We start from the raw sequence: 22,150 nt of genomic DNA, 5'->3' as shown, positions 1-22,150 counted from the left end.
TTCCAGCTTCAGCAATAGTTCAGCTTTGCACCTAGAGGAGATGGTGAGTAGGTATTGCATAAGTGATATGAGACAATGAAACATAACATGTTACTTCTCTTGTAGAAGCACTGATTTTTGTGCAAAAACATGAATTTTATCTTCTCTGTTGAAAACAGAGGACAAATTATAAAATTGATATATCTGATCAATTGTTTTTGAAAGGTACCGTCTTCATTTGCAAATGCAGTTGAGTGTTTTTGTTTTGTTTTGTTTTTTTCTTTCAACTCACTCTCTTGGAAATGTGTAGAAGCTGTAAAACAGCAGAAGCTAAGTCACTAAAAGCATCCAGAGGAATTTCATATTATTTTCATAAACTCATCTACCCACTCACATCTATCTGTGTAAACTAATTACTTTTTTTAATTAGGTAGCCTTTTTGATTGCTTATGGAGAGCTGTGGTGAAATTTACCACTAATTATGCTGGGGCAGGAGGAGGCCTCTGGATTGTTAGGAAGGACGAGAAAATTTTGTTTCCTTTTGTTGAAATGGGGAGCAAGTACTAATTGATACATAAATAATGTGCTTATTCTTCCAATTTCAACCTATTCAGCTTGTGTTAACCTTACTAATTGAGGCTGTTTCTATGGGTCATTGGGTTTCCTTCTACCTAATGTAACATCTACAGGAAACAAAGTGCTTGTAAAGTTGAATTTTTCCCTCTTCCTGTTGAAGGCAGTGTTCATGCTGAGTGGTTCTAGATTTTGGACTTTGGAGAGTTCTAGTGACATTTGACCCAAAATGCTGGATCCCAGAATGTGCTAACAAGTCATTTGCAACGTTAAAGTGCTGTTTTTTTCACTGTCGTTGAATAGTATTTAGAAAACTGCGGGAAGGTGATGGTTTCATGTCTCTCGTGTCCTGTCCTCTGAAGGCTAAAACCCATCTCTTGGATTCATTTTGAGGCCTATATTATATATAATAACACAGTATAGCAAAGATGGCATGTGGAAGATAATCTAGTAAGTGTTTCTCGCTTGTCTTTTCTGTCTGTGGTGTAGTTCTGGCTCCTTATGAAGTGTGGGTGCCCTGAGGTGGGAGGAGGGCTGTTAAGATGGTTAGACTGTAAGCAGCATGTTCTATTCTCCTTTCCCTCAAGCTTGTAGTCCTGCTCTGAGTCTGTACTAAGGGTGAGACTTTCAACTGAATTTTCTGCTTCCCTCTCCATTGCTTCCAGCAGGCCCCACAGTCAACTTCTGGTGTCTTGTGAGCTCCATCCTTCAGTTTCCAGCTTCAGTCCAAACTTCTGGCCTCTTGTCTTCACCTGGCTTGTGGACAAAATAAACACTACTGGCAAGTGGGAATTCACGGTATTTTTGGCATTGCATTAGTGGTGAATGTTCATAAAAGTGAACAGGAAGTGGGAAGCCAGACAAAGTTACTTGATCTGGATCACAATCTAGTGCATTTGTTCAGGAGGACCATATTCAGCTTCTTTGAATCCACTGTGTTGTAATGTGCAGTGCAAGGTTAACAACACATGGCGCTTAAAAGAGAACCATATGATCAGGCCCAGTCAACATGGGTTTATGAAGGACAGGTCCTGTTTGACCAATCTGATCTCCTTCTATGACAAGGTGACCCAACTGCTAGATGAGGGAAAGGCTGTAGATGTTGTGTACTTAGACTTCAGTAAAGCCTTTGACACCGTATCCCACAGCATTCTCCTGGAGAAGCTGTCAGCTCATGGCTTGAATAGGCGTGCTCTTCGCTGGGTAAAGAACTGTCTGGAGGGCCGGACCCAGAGAGTTGTGGCGAGCGGAGCCAGATAGAGTTGGTGGCCAGTCACGAGTGGTGTTCCCCAGGGCTCAGTGTCGGGGACAGTTCTGCTTAATCTCTTAATCAATGATCTGGATGAGGGGATTGAGTGCACCCTTAGTAAGTCTGCAGATCACACCAAGTTGGGTGGAAGTGTTGATCTGCTAGAGGGTAGGAAAGCCATACAGAGGGATCTGGACCAGCTGCATCAATGGGCGGAGGCCAGTCCTATGAGGTTTAACAAGGCCAGGTGTCATGTCCTGCACTTGGGTCACAACAACCCCAGGCAGCGCTACGGGCTCAGGGAAGAGTGGCTGGAAAGCTGCCTGGCAGAAAAGGATCTGGGCGTGTTGATTGACAGCAGCTGAACATGAGCCAGCAGTGTGCCCAGGTGGCCAAAAAGGCCAACAGCATCCTGGCTTGTATCAGGAATAGTGTGGCCAGCAGGACTAGAGAAGTGATTGTGCCACTGTACTTGGCACTGGTGAGGCCGCACCTTGAATCCTGTGTTCAGTTTTGGGCCCCTCATCATAAGAAAGGTACTGGAGAGAGTGCAGAGGAAGGTGATGAAGCTAGTGAAGGGCCCTGGAGGACAAGTCTGATGAGGAGCAGTTGAGGGAACTGAGGCTCTTTAGCCTGGAGAAAAGGAGGCTGAGGTGAGATCTTATCGCTGTCTACAACTGCCTGAAAGGAGGTTGTAGCATGGAGGGTGTTGGTCTCTTCCCCCAAGTAGCAAGTGATAGAACAAGAGGAAATGGCCTCAAGTTGTGCCAGAGGAGGTTTAGATTGGATATGAGGGAAAACTTCTTCACAGAAAGGGCTGTCAGGCATTGGAACAGGCTGCCCAGGGAAGTAGTGGAGTCACCATCCCTGGAGGTGTTTAAAGGGTGTTTAGACGAGGTTCTTAGTGCTACAGTTAGGTTAGGCTATGGTTGGACTGGATGATCCTGAGGGTCTCTTTTAACCAAAATTATTCTATGATTCTAAGGTCGGAAAGGTCTGGTGTCGATCACAGGAATCTCCTCCTTTGAGGGCGCTCTGTGGATCACAGTATTCAGAGTAGTTCCCTTGAGCTACATTGTGAATCTTGCCTTTTTTTTTTTTACACTTCTGTGTGAGTGGGTGAGCCTAACGGGATGAGTGCTGCCAGGGGAAGGATGGTTGCTCTATCCACCTTAGATGTTTACCCCTAATGCGTAAGTATGAGTTAGAATCAGCTCTCCCTGTATCACATGTGACAGAGCTGCATAGTCAAGAGAAGGCCTCTAGGAATGCATCTCTCACAGCCTCCCTGGACAGTCTGTTCCAGAGCTTAATTTGTTTTCTGGGGAGGTAGGAACTGTCCAGTTTTTTTTGTTTCTCATTATAACTGTAGCCCATTGGGTCGTCTTCTTTCTGTTATGCAAAGTTTATTCTTCTACTCTAATCTTGTATACACTTGAAGACTCTTACCATCACTGCCTTCAGTATTCTCCAAGTTAAAACATCTGGATTTTTTCCATCTTTCATAGAGACTGTTTTTCAGTCTTTTTGGTAGTTTTCACTGTTTTCCTCTGCATGTTTCCTATTGATTCATTCCTTTGGTCATAGATTCTAGCTGTGCTAATGCTTTTATATGAAGTTTTACTAATGTGAAGGAGAGTGTAAGGGCTGTTGTCCATGTCTTGTGAGCTAGGCTAATACATGTTAATAATTAGCTAAAACCCTTCCATCTCTTTCAGAAATGCTGTGTAGCATTTACCTTTTCCTGTGTTTGTGAAGCAGATAATTTCTGCCTTGTAAAAGTTTGCATTTTTCCTTACTTAAATGTATTCTTACTGAAATGCATTTTTTTCTAAACTTTCTCCAATTTGTCAGAGACTTTTGGATTTCTAACCTTGTCCTTCAAGATATTGAACAGCCTTGTATCACCCACATATTAAATACATGTACTTCTTTCACCTCTTTTGCAATACAGGTCAGTTAAACAGAACTGCACCTTCTGGGGTGGTCAGACCATTCAATTTTAGTAGTAAACTCTCAGTAACCACCCAGTGTAAGAGTCTGTGCACCCACTTGTCCTACTAATGTGGTAATTCTGAGGACTCCAGGCTATCAGGAATGAGTGGCAGGTATTGTCCAGTGGAGAAGCATTTTCCTTGATTGGAACTGCTCTACTTGCTTGATTTAGACCATGCACTTGATTTTTTTTTTTTTTTTTTTCTTCCCATCTCTATGTTTTGAACCATGGCTGCTGGGTATTCTGTGGGAGAGCTCTCAATCTGAAGGAAGGAGTTTAAATCAGAGGACAGAGTTTTGACACTAGTTTCAGATTTGATTACAGCTAAGGACTTAAGAAATATTAGTTTCCAAGTGAAGATACCAAGTTTGTTCTGTAGCTGTATTTCAGATGCAGCACATCTTCTAAATCAAAGGGCAAGAACCTTAACTGTGCCAGGGTAAACTCTAAAGCAGGTAGTAGCTAGCAAGCATGTGATCAGAGCAATGGGCACAGAATTTAAAACAATAACTTCCCAGTTGTTATTTCCAGTCTAGCTTTTTCTTCTCAAATCACCTCTTTTGTTTCATCAGTCAAGGTGTGATGTGGACTCCTGTTCTTCCATGACCTCTAAGAAAACAAACACTTTGTTCAACTGGCAAGTAACTGAGAAACTTCTTAAACAGATTCTGCCAGCAAGAAGGGTATAATTGGCAGGATAGTACCTCTGTCCAGGGTGTTAGAAATGCATTCATGATAAGAATGCAGCATGAAAACTGAGTGATGAATTAATGTGTATCATTATATGAAAAGGTAGATACAGCTTGTCAATTTTATGTAGACTTTGAAAGGCATCAGTAAAGCTAGTGACAAGTTTCAAAGAGGATGGAGGTCAAAAATGTTGCCCACAGGATTTTTATTTTTTTGGGTCTCTTGTATCCACTAATGCAACTGTATATTCGATAAGAGAGTACATAACTTTAAGAAAGAGCATGGTATCATTTGACCAACCTTTTGAGTTTGGGATCTGAGAGGGTCGTAACAATACTACTTATGCTTACTTTTCTGTATTTTAGTTTGCTATGGAACTTCAATCCAGTCATAAATGTTTTGTGAGCAAAAATAATATTATTTATGAATAATCTGCATCTGGCCACTCAAGTGCTACTGGAAAAATGCAGTCTACTGCAATGTATCGCTGGATCAATTGTTCTACTTGCATGAGTAATGCTTTATCTGCATGGCTGTGCCAGTCACCCTTCACACAGGGGGAGCCAGCTGCATTGTTATTGCTGCATTGTCACTTTTTTTTTAATAGTTTTTACAGGTATCATGCTGCTGTCCTCTCAGAAGGTAGACACTTCCAGAGGCATCTGGAGACAAGAGAGTAAGTCCTTACAGATATGAACCTACCTTGATTTTTGTCAGTGAGGCTGTCTGTTTTCTATACAACAGAACATGCTCAGTCTTTTGGAGAACTTAGTAAGAGGGAAGAAGAAATAGAGAGGGGAGAGTATCACCTTGGTTCCTGACGTAATCAGAGGGAGCAAGAAAATAGCTTGAAGTATTAGACCAACATGCAAAACCACTCTACCCTGGAAAAACTATTGCACCAAGAAACTTTTTCCCGGAGCTTGGTTTACATGATAGCTACGCAGTCCCATGTGCCTTTAACTTTAAATGCTGACCTAAGCCAGACCACAGTGCAACCTTTCTTCAGCCATTTTAAGTGATGCCTCTGTTTGGCTTTCATGCTGACCTGCATTTCTTCTGGTACTCAGCAACTGCACATAATTTTTCGGTGAGTTTGTGCTCTGTGTATTCTTCTGAAGAAGAGTGATTTTTATTTTAATGCTGCTGTATCCAGCAGACTTGACACCTCTCCACACTTCCTTTTCAGCTCTGCATTTATTCACCACACTCCACTCGATGGCCACAAGCAGAGTTGCTGTTATGGTCAGCTAAGACATGCGATCTGATTTGTCTGCTCCAGCTACCTTTCCTGGTGAAGGTCTGTACAAGCAGCTGGCTGAAAGGAGTATTCAAAGATGGATGTTCTCCTCAGTAGCAGTTCATTTGTGCTGTGAACCAGGCAGTGTCTGGTAGTTACGTGCCTAGGACGCAGTGCTGGTAAGAGGGTGTGCATGTACTCTTATGAAACCCTAATAGTGTCACAAAAGGTTTCACCTCTTAGCACTGTCTAGTACTGGTCTGGGTTCACTTCAAAATAGGTCATTCTGCAGTGAATCGGAAACCTTGTAGTGCTGACAATCTGTTGGAGCAGTGCTTAAGAGTGATGGAGAAGTACACTTATTACTCCCAATGTGCTTAAGGTATACAAATAGAGGTACTGAAACTGCGGTTTACCCAAAATCAGGGAAATTAACAAAAAATTTTATTGAGTATTCAATATAGCACCACACCAAAGGTACACTGTGCTTTGTGTTGCTTTTAGGAAACATACCAGAGCACTTTCAAACTATAAAAACAAGTGTAAAAAGCGTGCTTGTTCATCAGCAGCGCTACTGTTTGCAGTTTAGAGAAGCTATTCTGAAAGAGCCATAGCTTTTGTACATAATGTTTTAATGGTCTTCTGGGCAGATTAAGCATTGTTCCCTTACCCATTAGTTCTTCATCTTCTGGGGTTTCTGCTTTGTTTAAAAACAAAACAACAACAAAAAAATCCAAACAAAAACCCCAACAATAACCCACCTCATTTACGCCAGGGTGCTTTCAGGAAAAGCATTAAGTCCAGAACTCTGACCAGCAGATACAAATGACAACATACTAGTCAGCTGTTAAATTCTGTTTCTTGAGAAAGTAACGTAAGTTTGATCAGTCCTAATGGTGTGAATTAGGCTCTACAAATCAACGCCTGGCAAACTGACAGAGATTTGGAATCAGCTCCTAATTCTGTCTTGGGGTCAAAGATAAACAAGGAAGAAATATTTGATAAAATTACAGATAAAATGCATCATAGAAAAAAAGATGGGTGATGTTGAAGTTTCATTTAATCCATCTCTTCTTTCAGTACAGATTGTTATGCTATAATGGCTTGAAATTATTTCAAATATAAGGTGCTTCTAAAGCCCAAGGCAGGGGGGTTGGAACTAGACTAATCTTTAAGGTCCCTTCTAGCTCAAACTACATTAGGATTCTATTTCATTCTAAAGTAGTTATTGGTCCCTCGCATTAATTACATAGCCAAACTTTGTTTCTTAGCCTGAATTGTTCAGACTCAGTTCTGTATATTAGCTATTACACTATTAAGCTTACATTAAATTTGCTTTATTTTTCCTTTTTGTAGTTGATATGAACTGGAAATGTTTCTATTTTGCCTGAATATGGAACACACAGAGTTTCAGAATGTCCTTTATTTGATGCATCTTGCAGATAGAGAAAGGCCAGTTTGCATAAAGGGAACCTTAGCAAGTCAACAATAGTAATAGAGCCATAGTGAAAGTGTGGAATGGACCTAGTGCTAATGCATATAAAGAGACTACTGAAAAACTTCTAGGCTTCCAGCTTCACTGACTCCAGTATGGAACGTGCTTCTTTATACTCTTCAGCTTCTTCCAATTCTTTTTCATTTTCCTGGAATCAAAAACAAAATTTTTGAGTATTTTGAAAATATTGACATGGGATTAAATTTAAGAAGGTAGCTAGTAACAACAGCTGAGGAGAAGGCTGAGGTACTCAAAAACTTTTTTTTTGCCTTGGTCTTCAGTGGTATTCTTTCTTTCCACTCCTCTCAAGTGGGTGAACCTCAAAAGCAAGGACTGGGCCAGCAAAGTCCCTCCCACAGTAAGAGCAGATCAGGTTCACGACCACCTGAGGAACTTGAACCTACATAAGTCTATGGGACTTGACAAGATGCATCCCAGAGTCCTGAGGGAACTGGCTGTTGTAGCTGCCAAGCCACTCTCTGTGATATTTGAGAAGTCATGGCAGTCAGGTGAAGTCCCTGGTGACTGGAAAAATGGAAACGTTGCACCCATTTTTAAAAAGGGTAGAAGGGAGCACCCTGGGTACTACTGGCCTGTCAGCCTCACCTCTGTGCCTGAGAAGCTCATGGAACAGATCCTCCTGGAAGCTGTGCTAAGGCACATGGAGGACAGGGAGGTGATTGAGACAGCTAGTGTGGCTTCACCAAGGGCAGGTCCTGCCTGACCAACCAGTGGCCTTCTACAATGGAGTATCTTACATTAGCAGACAAAGGAAGGGCTATGGATGTCATCTATCTTGATTTCTGTAAGGCCGTTGTTGTCCCCCACAATATCCTTCCTCCTAAATTGGAGCAGTGTGGATTTGATGGATGTACTGCTTGGTGGATGAGAAACTTGTTAGATGTTTGTATCAAGATGGTAGTGGTCAATGCTTAGCGTACAGATGGAGATCAGTGGCAAGTGGTGTCCGTCAGTGGTATGTACTGGGACCAGTACAGTTTAGTATCTTTATCAATAATACAGATAGTGGGATTGAGTGGACCCTTGGCAGGTCAGCAGATGACATCAAGCTCAGTGGTGCAGTTGACACACCTGAGGGACAGGATGCCATCCAGAGGGACCTGGACAAACTGAAGAAGTGGGCCCATGTGAGCCTCATGAGGTTCAACAAGGCCAAATGCACCTGGTTTGGGGCAACACCCAATATCAACACAGGCTGGGGGATGAATGGATGGAGAGCAGCCCTGCAGAGGACTTGGGGGTACTGGTGGGTGAAAAGCTGGACATGAGCCAGCAATGTGTGCTTGCAGCCCAGAAAGCCACCGTATCCTGGGCTACATCAGACGAAGCATGGCCAGTGGTTGAGGGAAGTGATTCTGCCTCTCTGCTCCACTCTGCTGAGACCCAATTTGGAGTCCTGTATCCAGCTCTGGAGCCCTCAGTACAGGACAGACATGGACCTGTTGGAGAGGGACCAGAGGAGGCCACAAAAATGATCAGCAGGATTGAACACCTCTCCTGTGAGGACAGGCTGAGAATTGGGGTTGTTCAGCCTGGAGAAGAGGAGGCTCCGGGGAGACCTTACTGCTGCCTTTCAGTACTTAAAAGGGTTTTATAAGAAAGATGGGGACAGACTTTTTAGCAGGTCCTGTTATGACAGGACAAGGGGTGCTGGTTTTAAACTAAAGGAGGGGAGATTCAGACTAGACACGAGGAAGAAATTTTTTACAATGAGGGTGGTGCAACACTGGCCCAGGTTGTCCAGAGAAGTGGTAGATGCTCCATCCCTGTAGACACTCAAGGCCAGGCTGGATGGGGCTCTGAGCAACTTAAGTTGAAGATGTTGCTAATCGTTGCTGGGGGGCTGGACTAGATGACTTTTGAAGGTCCCTTCCAACCCAAATCATTCAATGATTCTGAGAAACAAGGGATATATCATTATTTAAAGCACTAGCTCTATGTGACTCTAAACACAGGTAATTTCTTAAGTGCTACTTAAGGTCCAAGATAATGGCTGTTGTGTGAGTGTGCATACCTTTATTTTATTCTGTTAATTATTTAAAACCAAGGACAGTGTAACTGGAACCAATAACAACAGACCTCAGAACAAGAGTACTGTTAGGAAAAAGCTTGAGCAGACTGACAATTGAAAAAACATAATACTACATAGCTGATTTTAATAAAAGCATTGAAGTTGAGCTAAGCATAGAAAGCAACTCCTGAATTCTTAATAATCATAACTCCCCCCACTCATTGTTTTAAGTTTACCCAGCACACTGTATGGATCAATAGTACCACTTCTGCATGCCACTGAAATCTAGACCAGCTAACAGTTAAGCAACTAATTGACTGACAAAAGGACACTAAATCCTCCCAGGTACTGACCATTTATTTTGGAAAACAGTAGAGGCACACTACCTGAGGATAAGACACCTTGAGTTTTCCTTTGAGAAGGGATTTGCATTTTAGCCATCAATTGTGTCTGGGGTTTAATTAGTATATGTATTTTTAGCTTCACAGTAGCATTTACATCTGTAGCTGAATTCTTGATGAGAAGGCAGATTTTAAAATAGGCATGATGATCTTCAAACAGTATAGTTTCAGTGCATCGGTTTGTACAGACTGCAGGTATTCATATCTTTAAAATGTGTCAGTAGTGCTCACCTTACTAATAAAACAAAGTACATGGCAAGGACTCACCTGTCTTGTTTCTTGTCCATAGCAAAGTATTTTCAGTGAACTATTTCAGTTCACTACAAGCATGTTATATGCATCTACACTACCTAAAAAGTTACCTAAAGCATCTGAACTACCCGTTGTGATAATGTAACTAGCTCAGGAATTCAGAGTCTATTCTGGCAGTTCAGTATTTAAGTTTATATTGAGTGCACATTCCATTAAAGTCACCTTATAATATTTTAAGATGCACAGTTTTCATAGACTGAAGACCATGTCTGCAGAGACAGTTATCAAAAATGAAATATTGGTATGTTACAGGATGCTAGTTTTGGGACCTATAAAAAGTAATTCTTCAATCCAGTTCTAACGTGCTGCAATTGCAGTGCAGACAAGCATGTTTATCCAAGTTCATCAAGGAACAGCAGCATTTCTTAATCAGTGGGTTATGGTGCTATACTTACTAGTAGTTGACTAAGATCTGCATGTGCAATTTCTAATCTGCGCTGGCAGTCTGGAATCATCATTCGTGACTCTTGTAAGATCTCGATCTGTGAAAATTAGAAACCAATGAAATGAAAATGTATTCCAGATAGGAACATTATTTTTTAAGATAAGTCTTTACTCTGAAAAATCAGTAGTCCAGTCATCATTGAGGAACTTCAGAACAGTTGTATCTATTTTCTGAATAGGCTTTTTATAGTCACTTAGCATAATTGCTGAAAAATCTTTTACAGGGCATTCTCATTTACTTTGTGCTTAATTAAATATAAAGTATTAAGTAAAAAGTATTTAGAATAGTTTTTCCGTTAGAAAAAAAGTACTGTCTGGTAAGCTTTCCATACAGCATTTGTTAAAAAGGCTATTTAAAACAAACTTTCTCCTGCTGTCGTGAAGCAGCTTCATCCAAAATTGAATCAGCTGGTTATATAAATATCTCCTGCATCTTTTGGGTAATAAAGAAAAACAGTGTTCAGATAATACCACATGGAGATAATTACTGCATGAAAAAAGTTATTGAGTTATTGATCACATTGTGTGCACACTGCAGGAGGCTCTGACTGAAAGACAAAGGTAAAGAAAAATGAAAAGCAAAGACCAGCAGGCTCATATTTTTGATGCTTATCATGCATAAAAAGTTATTACTTATCCTTGTGCTTCATTTTAGGAGAAAGATTATTCTCACCATGCACTTTGAACAAAATTACTAAACTGGCACCCCACTGAATGTGAACATCGTGCCGCCTCCTACAGAAAACAACTTCAGATTTAAACACGGGAACATTTATTTCATGGAACATTTCTGGATCTGAAATCCAACCACTGAGAAGAAAAGGTGTGCAGAGGTGTTGAGTAATGTTAAATCTATTTAGAAATGAAAATCTGTTAGATATTTATATATGAAACCTCTCCTGCATTCACGATAACCTGCAACAGAAGGCATTCCCTGTAAATAGCTTACTTCGTTCTGTCACTCCTAGGTTGTATTCTTCTTTCAGTATCAATGCTGCTGTACAGAAGGGTAATTGTAAAAGGGAAAATAAGCTATAGCTAAGAATGTATTTATGCATAAAGGAAGGCCTTATATAGTAACACAGTATCACCACGCTTTTAAGTGTCATATATTTTGGGTCTTAGTTCAAGTCATTTTTGAGATGAAGGGTTTAAAAACTTTGTTTCTAATTTTCTTTCAGAGAATCTAGGGCAAAACCTGCCCGCTTTAGTGAAACAAAGATAAGTGACAATTATGTTTGTTTTTAAAGTCAATCACTGCTGGCTTCTAGTTCTCAGTGATATTATTTTTTTTCCTTTTAGCATTTAGTGTTGGACTGTATTAAAAACAAGCCTAGAAATTCTGCATATTACACTTTCAGCAGTGAATTAATAAATAAAAGTTTGTAACTTCCATAGAATGAGGTTATAAATGGTGTGAGATGATGCCTTCTGCTTTATGTGGTAGGAATTTGTTCTATACAGAACACCTACAAGAGTGAGAATATCCAATAATGATTTCCTCATGCCAGCATTGCTAAATAGTTTTATATTGTAAAGCTGGTAGATCATATGAAAAGTAGCAAAATTATTTGATATATGCCACTGAATAAACAATCTAGGAAGCCATATAAATCTGGACTCTGTAAGCTGTAGTCCTGTCTGCTGTAAGAAAAGAAGAAAACTACCCCAATTACTCTATTAAAAAAAAAACATTACTGAGATCCAAAGGGGTACATGAGTTTTATTTACATTTGCCTGCAGTTATGCAGTAATAAATTTAAAAAAAACAGAAGGATAATACATCCTGGAACTATATTCAGTAGGTGCAAACAGCTGGACACTGGAACAGGAATTTTGTGGAACCAATATTATTAGTTGATTACCAAACTACCTATGAAAACTTGGATAGCTTCTGCATAAGACAGGTTTTTTCAAGTAATGCTGATAATACCAGATATACATTTGGGAAAGTAAATGTTCTATAATAAAGGAAAATCAAAAGCTCAAATAATTAGACAAGCTCTAGGGCTGGAAGTGTTTGCTCTCCAAACTCTTAAGGAGTTTAAATATAAGCAGGTCACAGAGGAAGCTATTACTTGAAACTGATATGACTTTGCAAAGAACTATAAATACCTGTGTTTCTGTGAATTACAGTGCCAAGCAGATGTATTAAAAAACTATAGTAACTGAAGTGCATCTAAATACAGCGTTAAGGCAAAAGCAATAAAGCACAAAAATATATACAGGGAGAAGCAAATTGTATTTTTTGCCCATGAGTGCATATAGGACCAAAAGAGCTACTGTGGCTACAGTAAGGATGAAGTTCCTTTTCCTTTCACTGTACTGAAAAAGCCAGTTAAACAAATCTCTTCAGCTCACCACATTTCTAGTCAACTGTCTTTCAAGATTGAAGGTATTTCTACTAAGGGAACAGATGTCTGGCATCTTTCAAAAGCAAGCAGTTTCCTCAGATGTGATGGAGCTCTCTAACTGTTGAGGTTTATATAGCCTATTTACCAAATGTGATGTGGACTTTTTGTAAATTGGATCAGATGTCAAAGAACTGGTGTGCATAATGCAGTATCAATAGCCTTCAATCTGTTTTTTTATAAATTCCAGATTGCAGTGACAGATAAAGCAGAACGCAAACACACTGATCCACCTACCAGTTGCTTAAGTGGAAAGGCACCATAACCTAAATCAATTACTTTACACATTCAAAATAAGCACAAAGGCCAAACACAACTGTATGAACAACAGCTGAGGGGGTAATGCCCAAGGCTTTCAACATAGGCAACTTTGATTTCTAGTAGGACCTACAATGAAAGTCCAAAGCTACTCTTTCAACTCAAGGCAGATTACTTTTTGGATCACCCAGGCACTTATACTGAAACAAATTTTTGACAATTAAAGAATAGAAATAAATATTACTGCTTATGAGTGTCAATACCAAGTATTCTGAAAAGGAGGCAATTTTGCTCAGCCTGACTTATATAACAGGGTCAACAGTTTCATCAGCTTCAAAAAGATGGATGCAGAGTTTGTTGCTGTTGGTTTCTCCAGCTGATCCACATCTAACCAAGAAATCTAGAGATATGCAGATCTACAAATAATTTGAAAACAACAACAAGAAAACCTCCATAGGGCTCTCAGTCTTTCCTTGATCTTAGGAGGACAGCCTAAAAATCTACTGGGTCACAGGACATAGTGGCAATACTGATTTATATTACAAGAGTGGTGTTTTAAACACAAGAACTAGGCTAAAAAATTATAAATGTGAATAAGTCATATATGTACCGATTATACACACACAAATATATATTCATGCTTTTAAATACTGCCTCATAATCAATTGCCCTCTGACTGTTGCATAGATTATCACAAATCTATAGATCTACTCAAAGCTGGTAAAGAATAAAAGAAAATTACATGTAAATAATTGTTTGCTAAGAAAACAAACAAACAAACAAAAGAAACAACCCACAAAAAAACCCAACAAAAAAACAAACCAAAACAGCCACACACACAAAAACTGTAGGAAACCAAGCTTTATTAATTCTACTTCCTTTGAAGCAACTTGTTTTATTTTTCACATAACGGACCAAAAGAAGCTTGAGCTATCCACAAATACAGGATACAAGAGCACTATGCAGTCTGTTGTAGGTGAATCATCAAATACATTGATCAAAACACTTCCAAAGGACTATGAAGAAAAGCTTGCAGTAAAGAATTGGAGAACGTTCTTTTGTTTCTGTAGTGGTTGAGTGTTTCAAGAACTGAAATGGTCATGTATGAATCACAAACTACTTTGTAGCAAGAAAGCTGAAGGAGGAGAAAACCCTCTCCATCTAATGCCTCAGAATTTCAAATGAGCTTTCCCTGCAGCTGCTCTCAGGTGAGGGCCATTCCCATTTCATCTAAAGTAGATCACTTCAGGACATAAAGGCAGGAAGGTTCTTTTGGTCTTTTTGCAAAACAGTTTGTCACTGGCTGTTTTCTGCTAATGTACAATGGTCAAGTTTTCATTGTTAGCAGCAGGGCATGGAGGGAGAACACTGCATGACTTGAAGCTAAAACATGGAGATACTTTTCAGAGGACAGACAAAAAACTCCATGTCCTCCACTGAAAAAGTTTTAAATTAAACATGCTATATCATAAATGCTAATGGAATTATCCTTTACAGAAAGCTGTCATTTAATCAGCAGGCACCACATTTCCTTCCAGCAATTCAAAATTCTACCTGAATAGATCCATGTTGGTGCAAATATAAATCTCACCCTGTAAAGAGGTGAGAGGAGGCAAACATCTAAATGAGGGGGTTTCTTTGTGAGTGGCATAAAGAAAACAATGACAAAAACCAGACTTGCTTTCCCAACAAGATTGGTTCAACCTTGTTAGAACAAATAGCAACATTTTCCCTTTGCCCTCTCCATCCCCAAATTTTTGTGGAGGAGGTTAAGCTTGGGGAAGAGGTTGAGAGGGTTGGGGATTTTTACTGTTGTTGGATTTTTATGCTTCGTTGTTAAGATATAGATCCTGAATCTGTGCTTATCTGTAATGCATACTTTGCTAAAAGTAGCAGGCTGGTTAGGAGATGTTTTAGACTGAGCGTAAAGGTTTGGGCCAAATCTCCCATCTGTTTTGTGGAGGTAAAATACCTGGGAAAATACTTGTGTTAAAACTGGAAGCAGAACAGACATGGGAAGTTCCTTAGATAGGCAGAAAAGTCAAGTACAGATTTTTTTCCTCCCTCTAGATCAGAAGAAAAGTGAGCTCAACTGAAGAAATTAGTCATGTCCCATCTCAGTGGCAGGTCTTTTTTACCATAGGAATGTTGCTGTATTGACTTACTCTAAATACCGCACAAGTGTCTTTAATCTTCAGCATAAAGTCTAGAATCCAGAAGGCATTTACACCTGCCTAGATGAAAACAGCCTTTGGAAAACAACAAAAAAGAAGAGCACAGTAACAATTTTTAATTATTTGGTCCCTTTTAGAACGCACATTAGGCAATAAAGCCAATGTTTGAAAGCATTTTTAATGCCAGTTATAGGTTAGGAATATTATTCTGTATTTACTACAGAAGATTCCAAGTTGCTAGCTTTTAAGGAAACAAACAATGTTTGCTAAGGATACTGTCCAAACACATAAGGGACAAACATTAGACCCTTCATTAGCATTTCCACTGCCTCTTAAGAGACTAGAGCTGACAGTTAAAAAAAACTTCAGAGTTTATCTTCAATTCCACTGAAAGGAAAAAAGGAGTAGATGCCTCAGGCTTTTCCCACACCTGAAAGCCTCAAGGTAAAAGCATTAGATGGGAAAGGATGTTTATTTATGTATGTCCCAGTTTAACCTGAGCTAGCAATCACAACCACCATAGCCATTCACTCGCACCTCCAGCAACCGCTTCCAAATAGGGGAGAGAATCAAAAGGGAAGGGAGAAACTTGTGGACTGAGATAAAAACAGTTTAATAAAATAACACTAATATAGCACTACTCCATCTGCACCAAGCAGCCAGTCACAGGGAGAAAGAGCACTCGTCCTGAACAGCTGATCCCAGGAAAAGAGGAAAAGGCCACAAGGCCCAGAGGCCTCTGCAAACAGCAGGATGGAAAAAGTCTGAACTAAAGGAACTCCCAAATGGAACTCAACTGAAATAGAGCAGAACCAGAGTGGGTCTAAGTCTCTGCCTCTCTAGACAGAAAAAAACAACTGTCATTAAAAATGTAGCATGATACTAATGGGATAGAATATTTTCACTGATCACCCTGGATGTCAGTCAAGCTCTGCCCCATCCCTGCCCCACTTCCTCGCTACTCACACCTGCAGGCACAGAGCTCAGAACAGGCCTTGGCTCCCAGACAACAACTAAGATACTGGTAAACTCCTATGTTCTCTTTGTTCCAACTCTAAGATGTGGGAAATTAACTTGAAGAAAAGCATTAACTCTGTCCTGGGGTGTTATCTTCTTGTTCTCAAACTAAATTCAAACAACAACTGTGCTAGCTATGAAAAAGAAGTTTCTAACCGCATGAAGAAAATTAACTCACTTTCAGTCTAACCAGCACAATGTATAAGACACATCAACAACCAAAGACATACAGAAAACTGCTGGTTCCTACCATTAGTCTGCACTCATGAGCAAATACAGTGTAAAATCTTGCTTTTATAGATAAAGTTATGAAGATCTGTGTAAGGTCTTCATATATTGAGAACCATTAGAACTGTGTAGAAACTAAGGCCTCATTACAAAAAATCCCACACAGAGGGATTGTACTACTTGCTGCTACCTGTCAGGGTTCTTTATGACCCTCTACAGAAACTATAATTTACTAGAATTGGTAGAATACATAAAAAGCCTTTTAATTTTTTTTTCCTAGACTATACTAACCTGATGATTTTTGTATAAAATAGTTCAGTTTTTAGTAAGATTGTTTTCAATTTATTATTTTATTAAAGTATTGAATTTTGCTTTTTCATAGCAGTTTCATAGTTTAAGATAGTGTGATTTTTAAGATATAAAGAAGTGTGAAAACTTTTCTTTCAGATCCTTTTTTCCAAATACTGCTCTTCATTTATTATGACTTTTTTTTTTTCTGCTGATGTGGCTCAAATAAATTGTCGTAAGCTTTCTCCTAAATTCTGAACTTCTCATCTGCCTTTTGTAGGCAAAAACCAAGATGACAGCAAAGGGGTGTTTATAGATATATACATGTATTTGTTTTTTAAATAAGCTGTAAGTGATGGAAAAGGGCTTCCTTGCCCCATAATACTAGAGATTCTTCCCCTGTGATACACAGTCTACCACACATAGTTCTCATCCAGCTGAAGTATGTGAGTTGAGACACAGCAAGTAGTGCAAATACAACATGCACCTGGGACAATTGTAATACATATATGTTACAAGCAAAAAAGCAGGTGTGGATCCCTTAGAGATGAGGCACAACACTCAGCAAGTGAAAACTGTGGGTTTATTGGAAGTGTAGTGTCACCACAGTGGAAGCCTTGGGACACCAACTAATCAAAATGGGGATCAAACACAGCGGAGCCCTGCCCAGGGGTGAAGGTCAAAGGAAAGCACTGCAGGGGTGGATAATAAACTTGCAGTGATTAACGTATCATATATATGCAATGTCCTGTTTTGCTCTTTAGTGAACTTGCTGATATAATGCAGGTGCTGTTGTCCAAATTCTGAGACCTGTAGTCTTGCTGGCACTCATGAAGAGATGGGGCAGATGAGGGGGGAAGCGAACTATCCTGGCCCACCCTGACAATAAGATAAAACATGTTTGGGACTCTACATATTCAGATGAGAGTAAGGGAACTACCCTGGAATACTGTAACAAGGTCTTCTCATGCCCTACAAAAGGGTCTTCAAATTATAATCTTGGTGAGAGTATAGCAGCACGGTGAGCAGACTGTCCTTTTTGTTTCTCTGATACAGAATCTTCTCCTCATTAAACAGGTCTTTCTGGACAGTGCAGGTGAAGGTTAGTATCTAACAACTGCCGACTACCCTAGTTGGTCACCGCTGCAGCTAGAGATCGCTTGAGTTCACAGGAACCACAACCTGCTGCACCGTACAAGGAGTTAGGAGAAAAATATTGAGTCAGACCCTATTGTTCTACAAAGGGACTGATTTCTCCTTATAGACCGGACACACCTTGAAGTCTACATATGTTGTACAAATGGCATTATTAATTTTAAAGTTAAATTTTCTGTAGTCACTTCTGTACTGTTAAACCATGTGTTCTACTGCAGAGTTGTAACTAGAAAGCTAAATGAGAGTAGTAGTACATCAAGAGGTAATCAATGCTTTTAAGCTTTTTAAGCATCCCTCCCTCAACTCTGGAGTGATTTGTATATACACACCTGATTTGGCTGACACATCAGCTAAAATGATAGTTAAAATTACTATACTAGTCTCAAATGATTTAATTTATTCCTGTCCCCCAAGTGTCATTACTGAAATAAAGACTACAGCCGTATTTTAAAATATGGCTGTATTAGGAACAATTAGCTAAAAACAATTCTTAAAATGTGTTAACTACGGAGATTTTTCCTGAAGAACTTCTGAAAGTATTAAGTCTATTCAGAACACATATTTTTAGCAAACTCTTCTGGTATTATATCATTTTCTTTAGAGTAACAAATTTGATCCTAGGAAAAGCCTGCACATGTTCTTTCTGAGCCTCCAAATTCTTCATAACCTGAAATACTAACAACTTCAAGAATGCAAAGTGCACTAAAAGAACAATAAGAGAAGATGTAATTGGAGAAACTGATTGCTTTCAAACCAGATCAAGGCAATTTCTGAATTAGTCAAGACTGTTCTCTATAAAGGCTTTTGTCACTGGTCTTTGAGAATACCTTCAAGCAGTGTGTAACATTTCAGTTCACAGCCTGTGCTGTTTTTGACTTTCATGATATCTTGCAGGTCACTGCAGAAATACTACGGTGCAGTCAAATAATCTGATGAATGGGGAACATTAAAAATGGGAATTGCATTCATTAGTTCTTGTTAGCACCAGCGGATCTTCAGAAAGACTACTATTCTGTAGGACCCTGGAGTCTCAGTCAGTGGTGAGGCAGACACAGCTCAGCTCTATAAATACAAATATTTGTATACAAATTCTTTATTTGTATTTCTTTCCCATGGCATAATGAAAATAAGGCACGGCATACACATATGAACTGAAATCTGAGCTTACCAAGAAAGCTGTTTTAGCTTGCTCTAAAAGGGCTTTCTCCTATCTTGTTTTTGTTAATGTTTTATATTTGAGTTTTGTTTAACCTATTCTTCAACTGTTTAAAAACGAAGATGAGAGAACAGTAAGTTTTACGACACAAGACCACCAGACTATTGAAACGAGTGCAAATATTTTTTATTTACAGTGTCAGTTTCTGTAAGGATTTAAGAGAAAATATCTGGGAAATGCTTGGAGGAAAAAACAAACAAACATTGTTAAAAAATAACATATTTAGTTAAAAGAATATAAAGGCCACAGTTAAACAGAGACATGCCACATTTTATAAAGAATAAACACAAGTCTCCTGCACGCAAGCCTTTTCTCAGTAAGAAGGAAACTAGGCACTTTCTCCTTCCAAAAGGACATGTTCCAACGATCTGTTTCCACTGTCATTTGTGGAGAACATTCCAAGAAAACTTTAATCATATTGTAGTAGTGACACTAAACCATACTCTTGAGCAGATGAAACTACAGTATGCACCTTGCTAGTCAGTGACTTCACTACAACCTCTAGAAGCTGCTAGGAGCAGCTGCAGACCCATTGCTTTCTCTTTGAGGTCTGATTTTACCAAAGGCATACTAGTACACTCAAGAGCCAAAATATTTCATCTTCATATTCACTATCAAGCACTCTCACTTCACTGTAACATTTGCACTTACCAGGAAGCACTTAGTTTACCTAGTGCAACCGGACCATGTATTTTCAGGTTCTTGGTATTTCTGAGAAAGAGAGTTCATTATAGCCTCATACACCCTGTTAGTGAGTGATAGCCATCCTGACACCAAGTACTAAATAATCCATATGCAGTCTCCTTATAATGTAACAGTTTTAGACTAAAGGAATTTTCTGCAAATGCTCATTATGACTTTTATCACTGAGAGGATTTTAGTCTAGTATTTATATAACAGGAGTCTGGAAGAAGGTACAGAACATTATTTTATTTAAGGATAACTATGATTAAATGAAAGCAAAGACAGATTTTATAAAACAAGTTTTATGATAGTTTACCTGCTTCTTAATTCCGTAATCATCACATGCTTCGGCTTTCATTTTTTCAATTTTTTCTTCTTGCTGTTTTGCTTCTTTTTCATACATAACTTTTTCTTTTGCCAATCTGCAATTAAACCAAGTGATTGTGTTAATCTGGTTCTCTTACAGTAAAAAGTCACATCATTGATAAGATAATACAGGGTTTTATAAAAAAAGGCTCTTAACCACTGCAAAAAGCCTGCATCTAGCAAATGCTGAATTTAGCTATAATGTATAATGAATTTTATTAAAATAATTCAAATTTTTAAAAGTTTTAAAGTTTCTGAGCAGGCTTACCCATCTAGAATATCCTAAAAAAGCTATATATTGGTACTTAATTTCAAATACATATCAGAAACTGGTAAGTTACTTTATAGATCTGGATGACTGCTAATAAAGACTGTAGTACAGAGAAGAAATCTATCTATCTATCTATCTCAAATTAAGTCCTCACATCATCGGTAGCCAAAATAAACAGTATTTAGATGTCTGTGAAGACAACATTGTTATCATCAGCATTTGACAGACCTTTTCATCATCCAGGTTCTGATAATTTTGCAAGTGACCCATATTGGCTGTTGTAGTAATGTGATCTTTCTTCTTTCCTAATCACTACTAAATTAGCACCACTGCACCTGCATTATTATATGCACAACGGTAGACATCCTTCTTAGTAGTAACTTTGAAAAAAGTTATCATATGTAAATGAAATGAAACAACACCTTCAGCTTCACAAACTACAATGCCAGAGTGTGTTTTGGTTTGTTTTTTTTTTCTCCTTGATCACTATATTCCATGCCATTAAAAGCATTATTCCCCATACTAGTTTTCATACATAATAATGAAAAGTAAAATTCAAAAATTATATAGTAGCCTCACAGCCCCGTGTTCCTTAAGTGTTTTCACCATTTACCTTGATGCTGGTTTGGGGTTACAAACAACAGTAATACATTCATAATTTGCATTACAGCAATTTTCTTTATGGCCTATATATCAAAAGGAAAAGAGTTCATTTTTTAATCCTAATAATGGACCCACATTTGGCAGCAGGATGCTTTTTGCTAACAAACATAGAGTAATGTAAAAAATTTTGAAAGTCAAAATGGAATATTAAAGTAGCCTGGTCTGATGCCCCACAGTAATTTTTACATTGCAATCCCATTATCCAACTTAATATTATTTGTTGTTACTACAGTTTTGCTGCTGTATCTCCCACTTTGTTACCTGTGTTCACTGGGTATATGTTGGATTACATAATGCTAAATCTGAACCAAAATATCCTTCAGGATCTGGAAAATAATGAAGTAATTTCTGATCAGCTAATTCAAGACCAAAACAACCACTGAGATGCTACTGCAAATCTGAGAGCATGCCAAAGAAAACCATTCCCCAAACATCAGATCAATCGTTATAAGATTAAGGAGGACTTAACAGCCCAAAGAACATAATGAGATCCAAGAAGCAAAGAACATATTATACAAATAAAAAGAGAATAAATACAGGTCTAGTACAGAGCTTCATGGTCACGTTATCACATCAGAGCAAATTAATTCCTAATTTGTCACAGTTAAGTGCCATGCTAGAAGTGCTGCTGAGGAGGGACAGAATGGTACCGGGGTGACAAGAACCTTTTGTGAACTGAAGCTGCCACAAGAGCACCACTGCGGTAATATCTTGAGAAAAAATCCAAAGAGAATATACTGATATTGCAACAGCAGGAACTCTCCCTGCTTCTTGGAGCTTACATCATCAAAAATTGTTTTGCTAAAATCACCTTAAACTGTGGCTCCCCAACAGTTGATCTAAGCTGGGCTGTGGCAACACACACCTGAACTTATTTCAGCCCTGGAGTCACACCATCTGAGAGGGCCTTCAGCCTTACACAGAAGCTTTAACAGTGTGTAGAACATGTACTGTAGGCATTGTCTAGGCCAGTTTCTACAAGTCAGCCAAGTACTAGCTTTGAGAAGT

The 22,150-nt window shown here is 38.9% G+C and overlaps 1 protein-coding gene across 1 annotated transcript in view; it reads right to left on the bottom strand.

Annotated features, from left to right (window-relative positions):
- Positions 1-6,149: 6,149 nt before the first annotated feature.
- TBCA (tubulin folding cofactor A) overlaps positions 6,150-22,150 on the bottom strand; it is a 33,763-nt gene continuing 17,762 nt past the window's right edge. The window contains exons 2-4 of the mRNA XM_080362124.1: positions 20,159-20,264; positions 10,363-10,449; positions 6,150-7,370 (exon numbers count right to left, since the gene is read on the bottom strand). Coding sequence (XP_080218250.1) covers positions 7,290-7,370; positions 10,363-10,449; positions 20,159-20,264 — 274 coding nt within the window. The 3' untranslated portion in view covers positions 6,150-7,289. The remainder of the gene's footprint in view (positions 7,371-10,362; positions 10,450-20,158; positions 20,265-22,150) is intronic.

This window comes from Nesoenas mayeri, assembly GCF_963082525.1.
Source record: "Nesoenas mayeri genome assembly, chromosome: Z".
In the NCBI taxonomy this organism is placed as follows: Eukaryota; Metazoa; Chordata; class Aves; order Columbiformes; family Columbidae; genus Nesoenas; species Nesoenas mayeri.
Note: the sequence above shows the minus strand (reverse complement) of the source record. Positions and strands in the feature narration are given on the sequence as shown.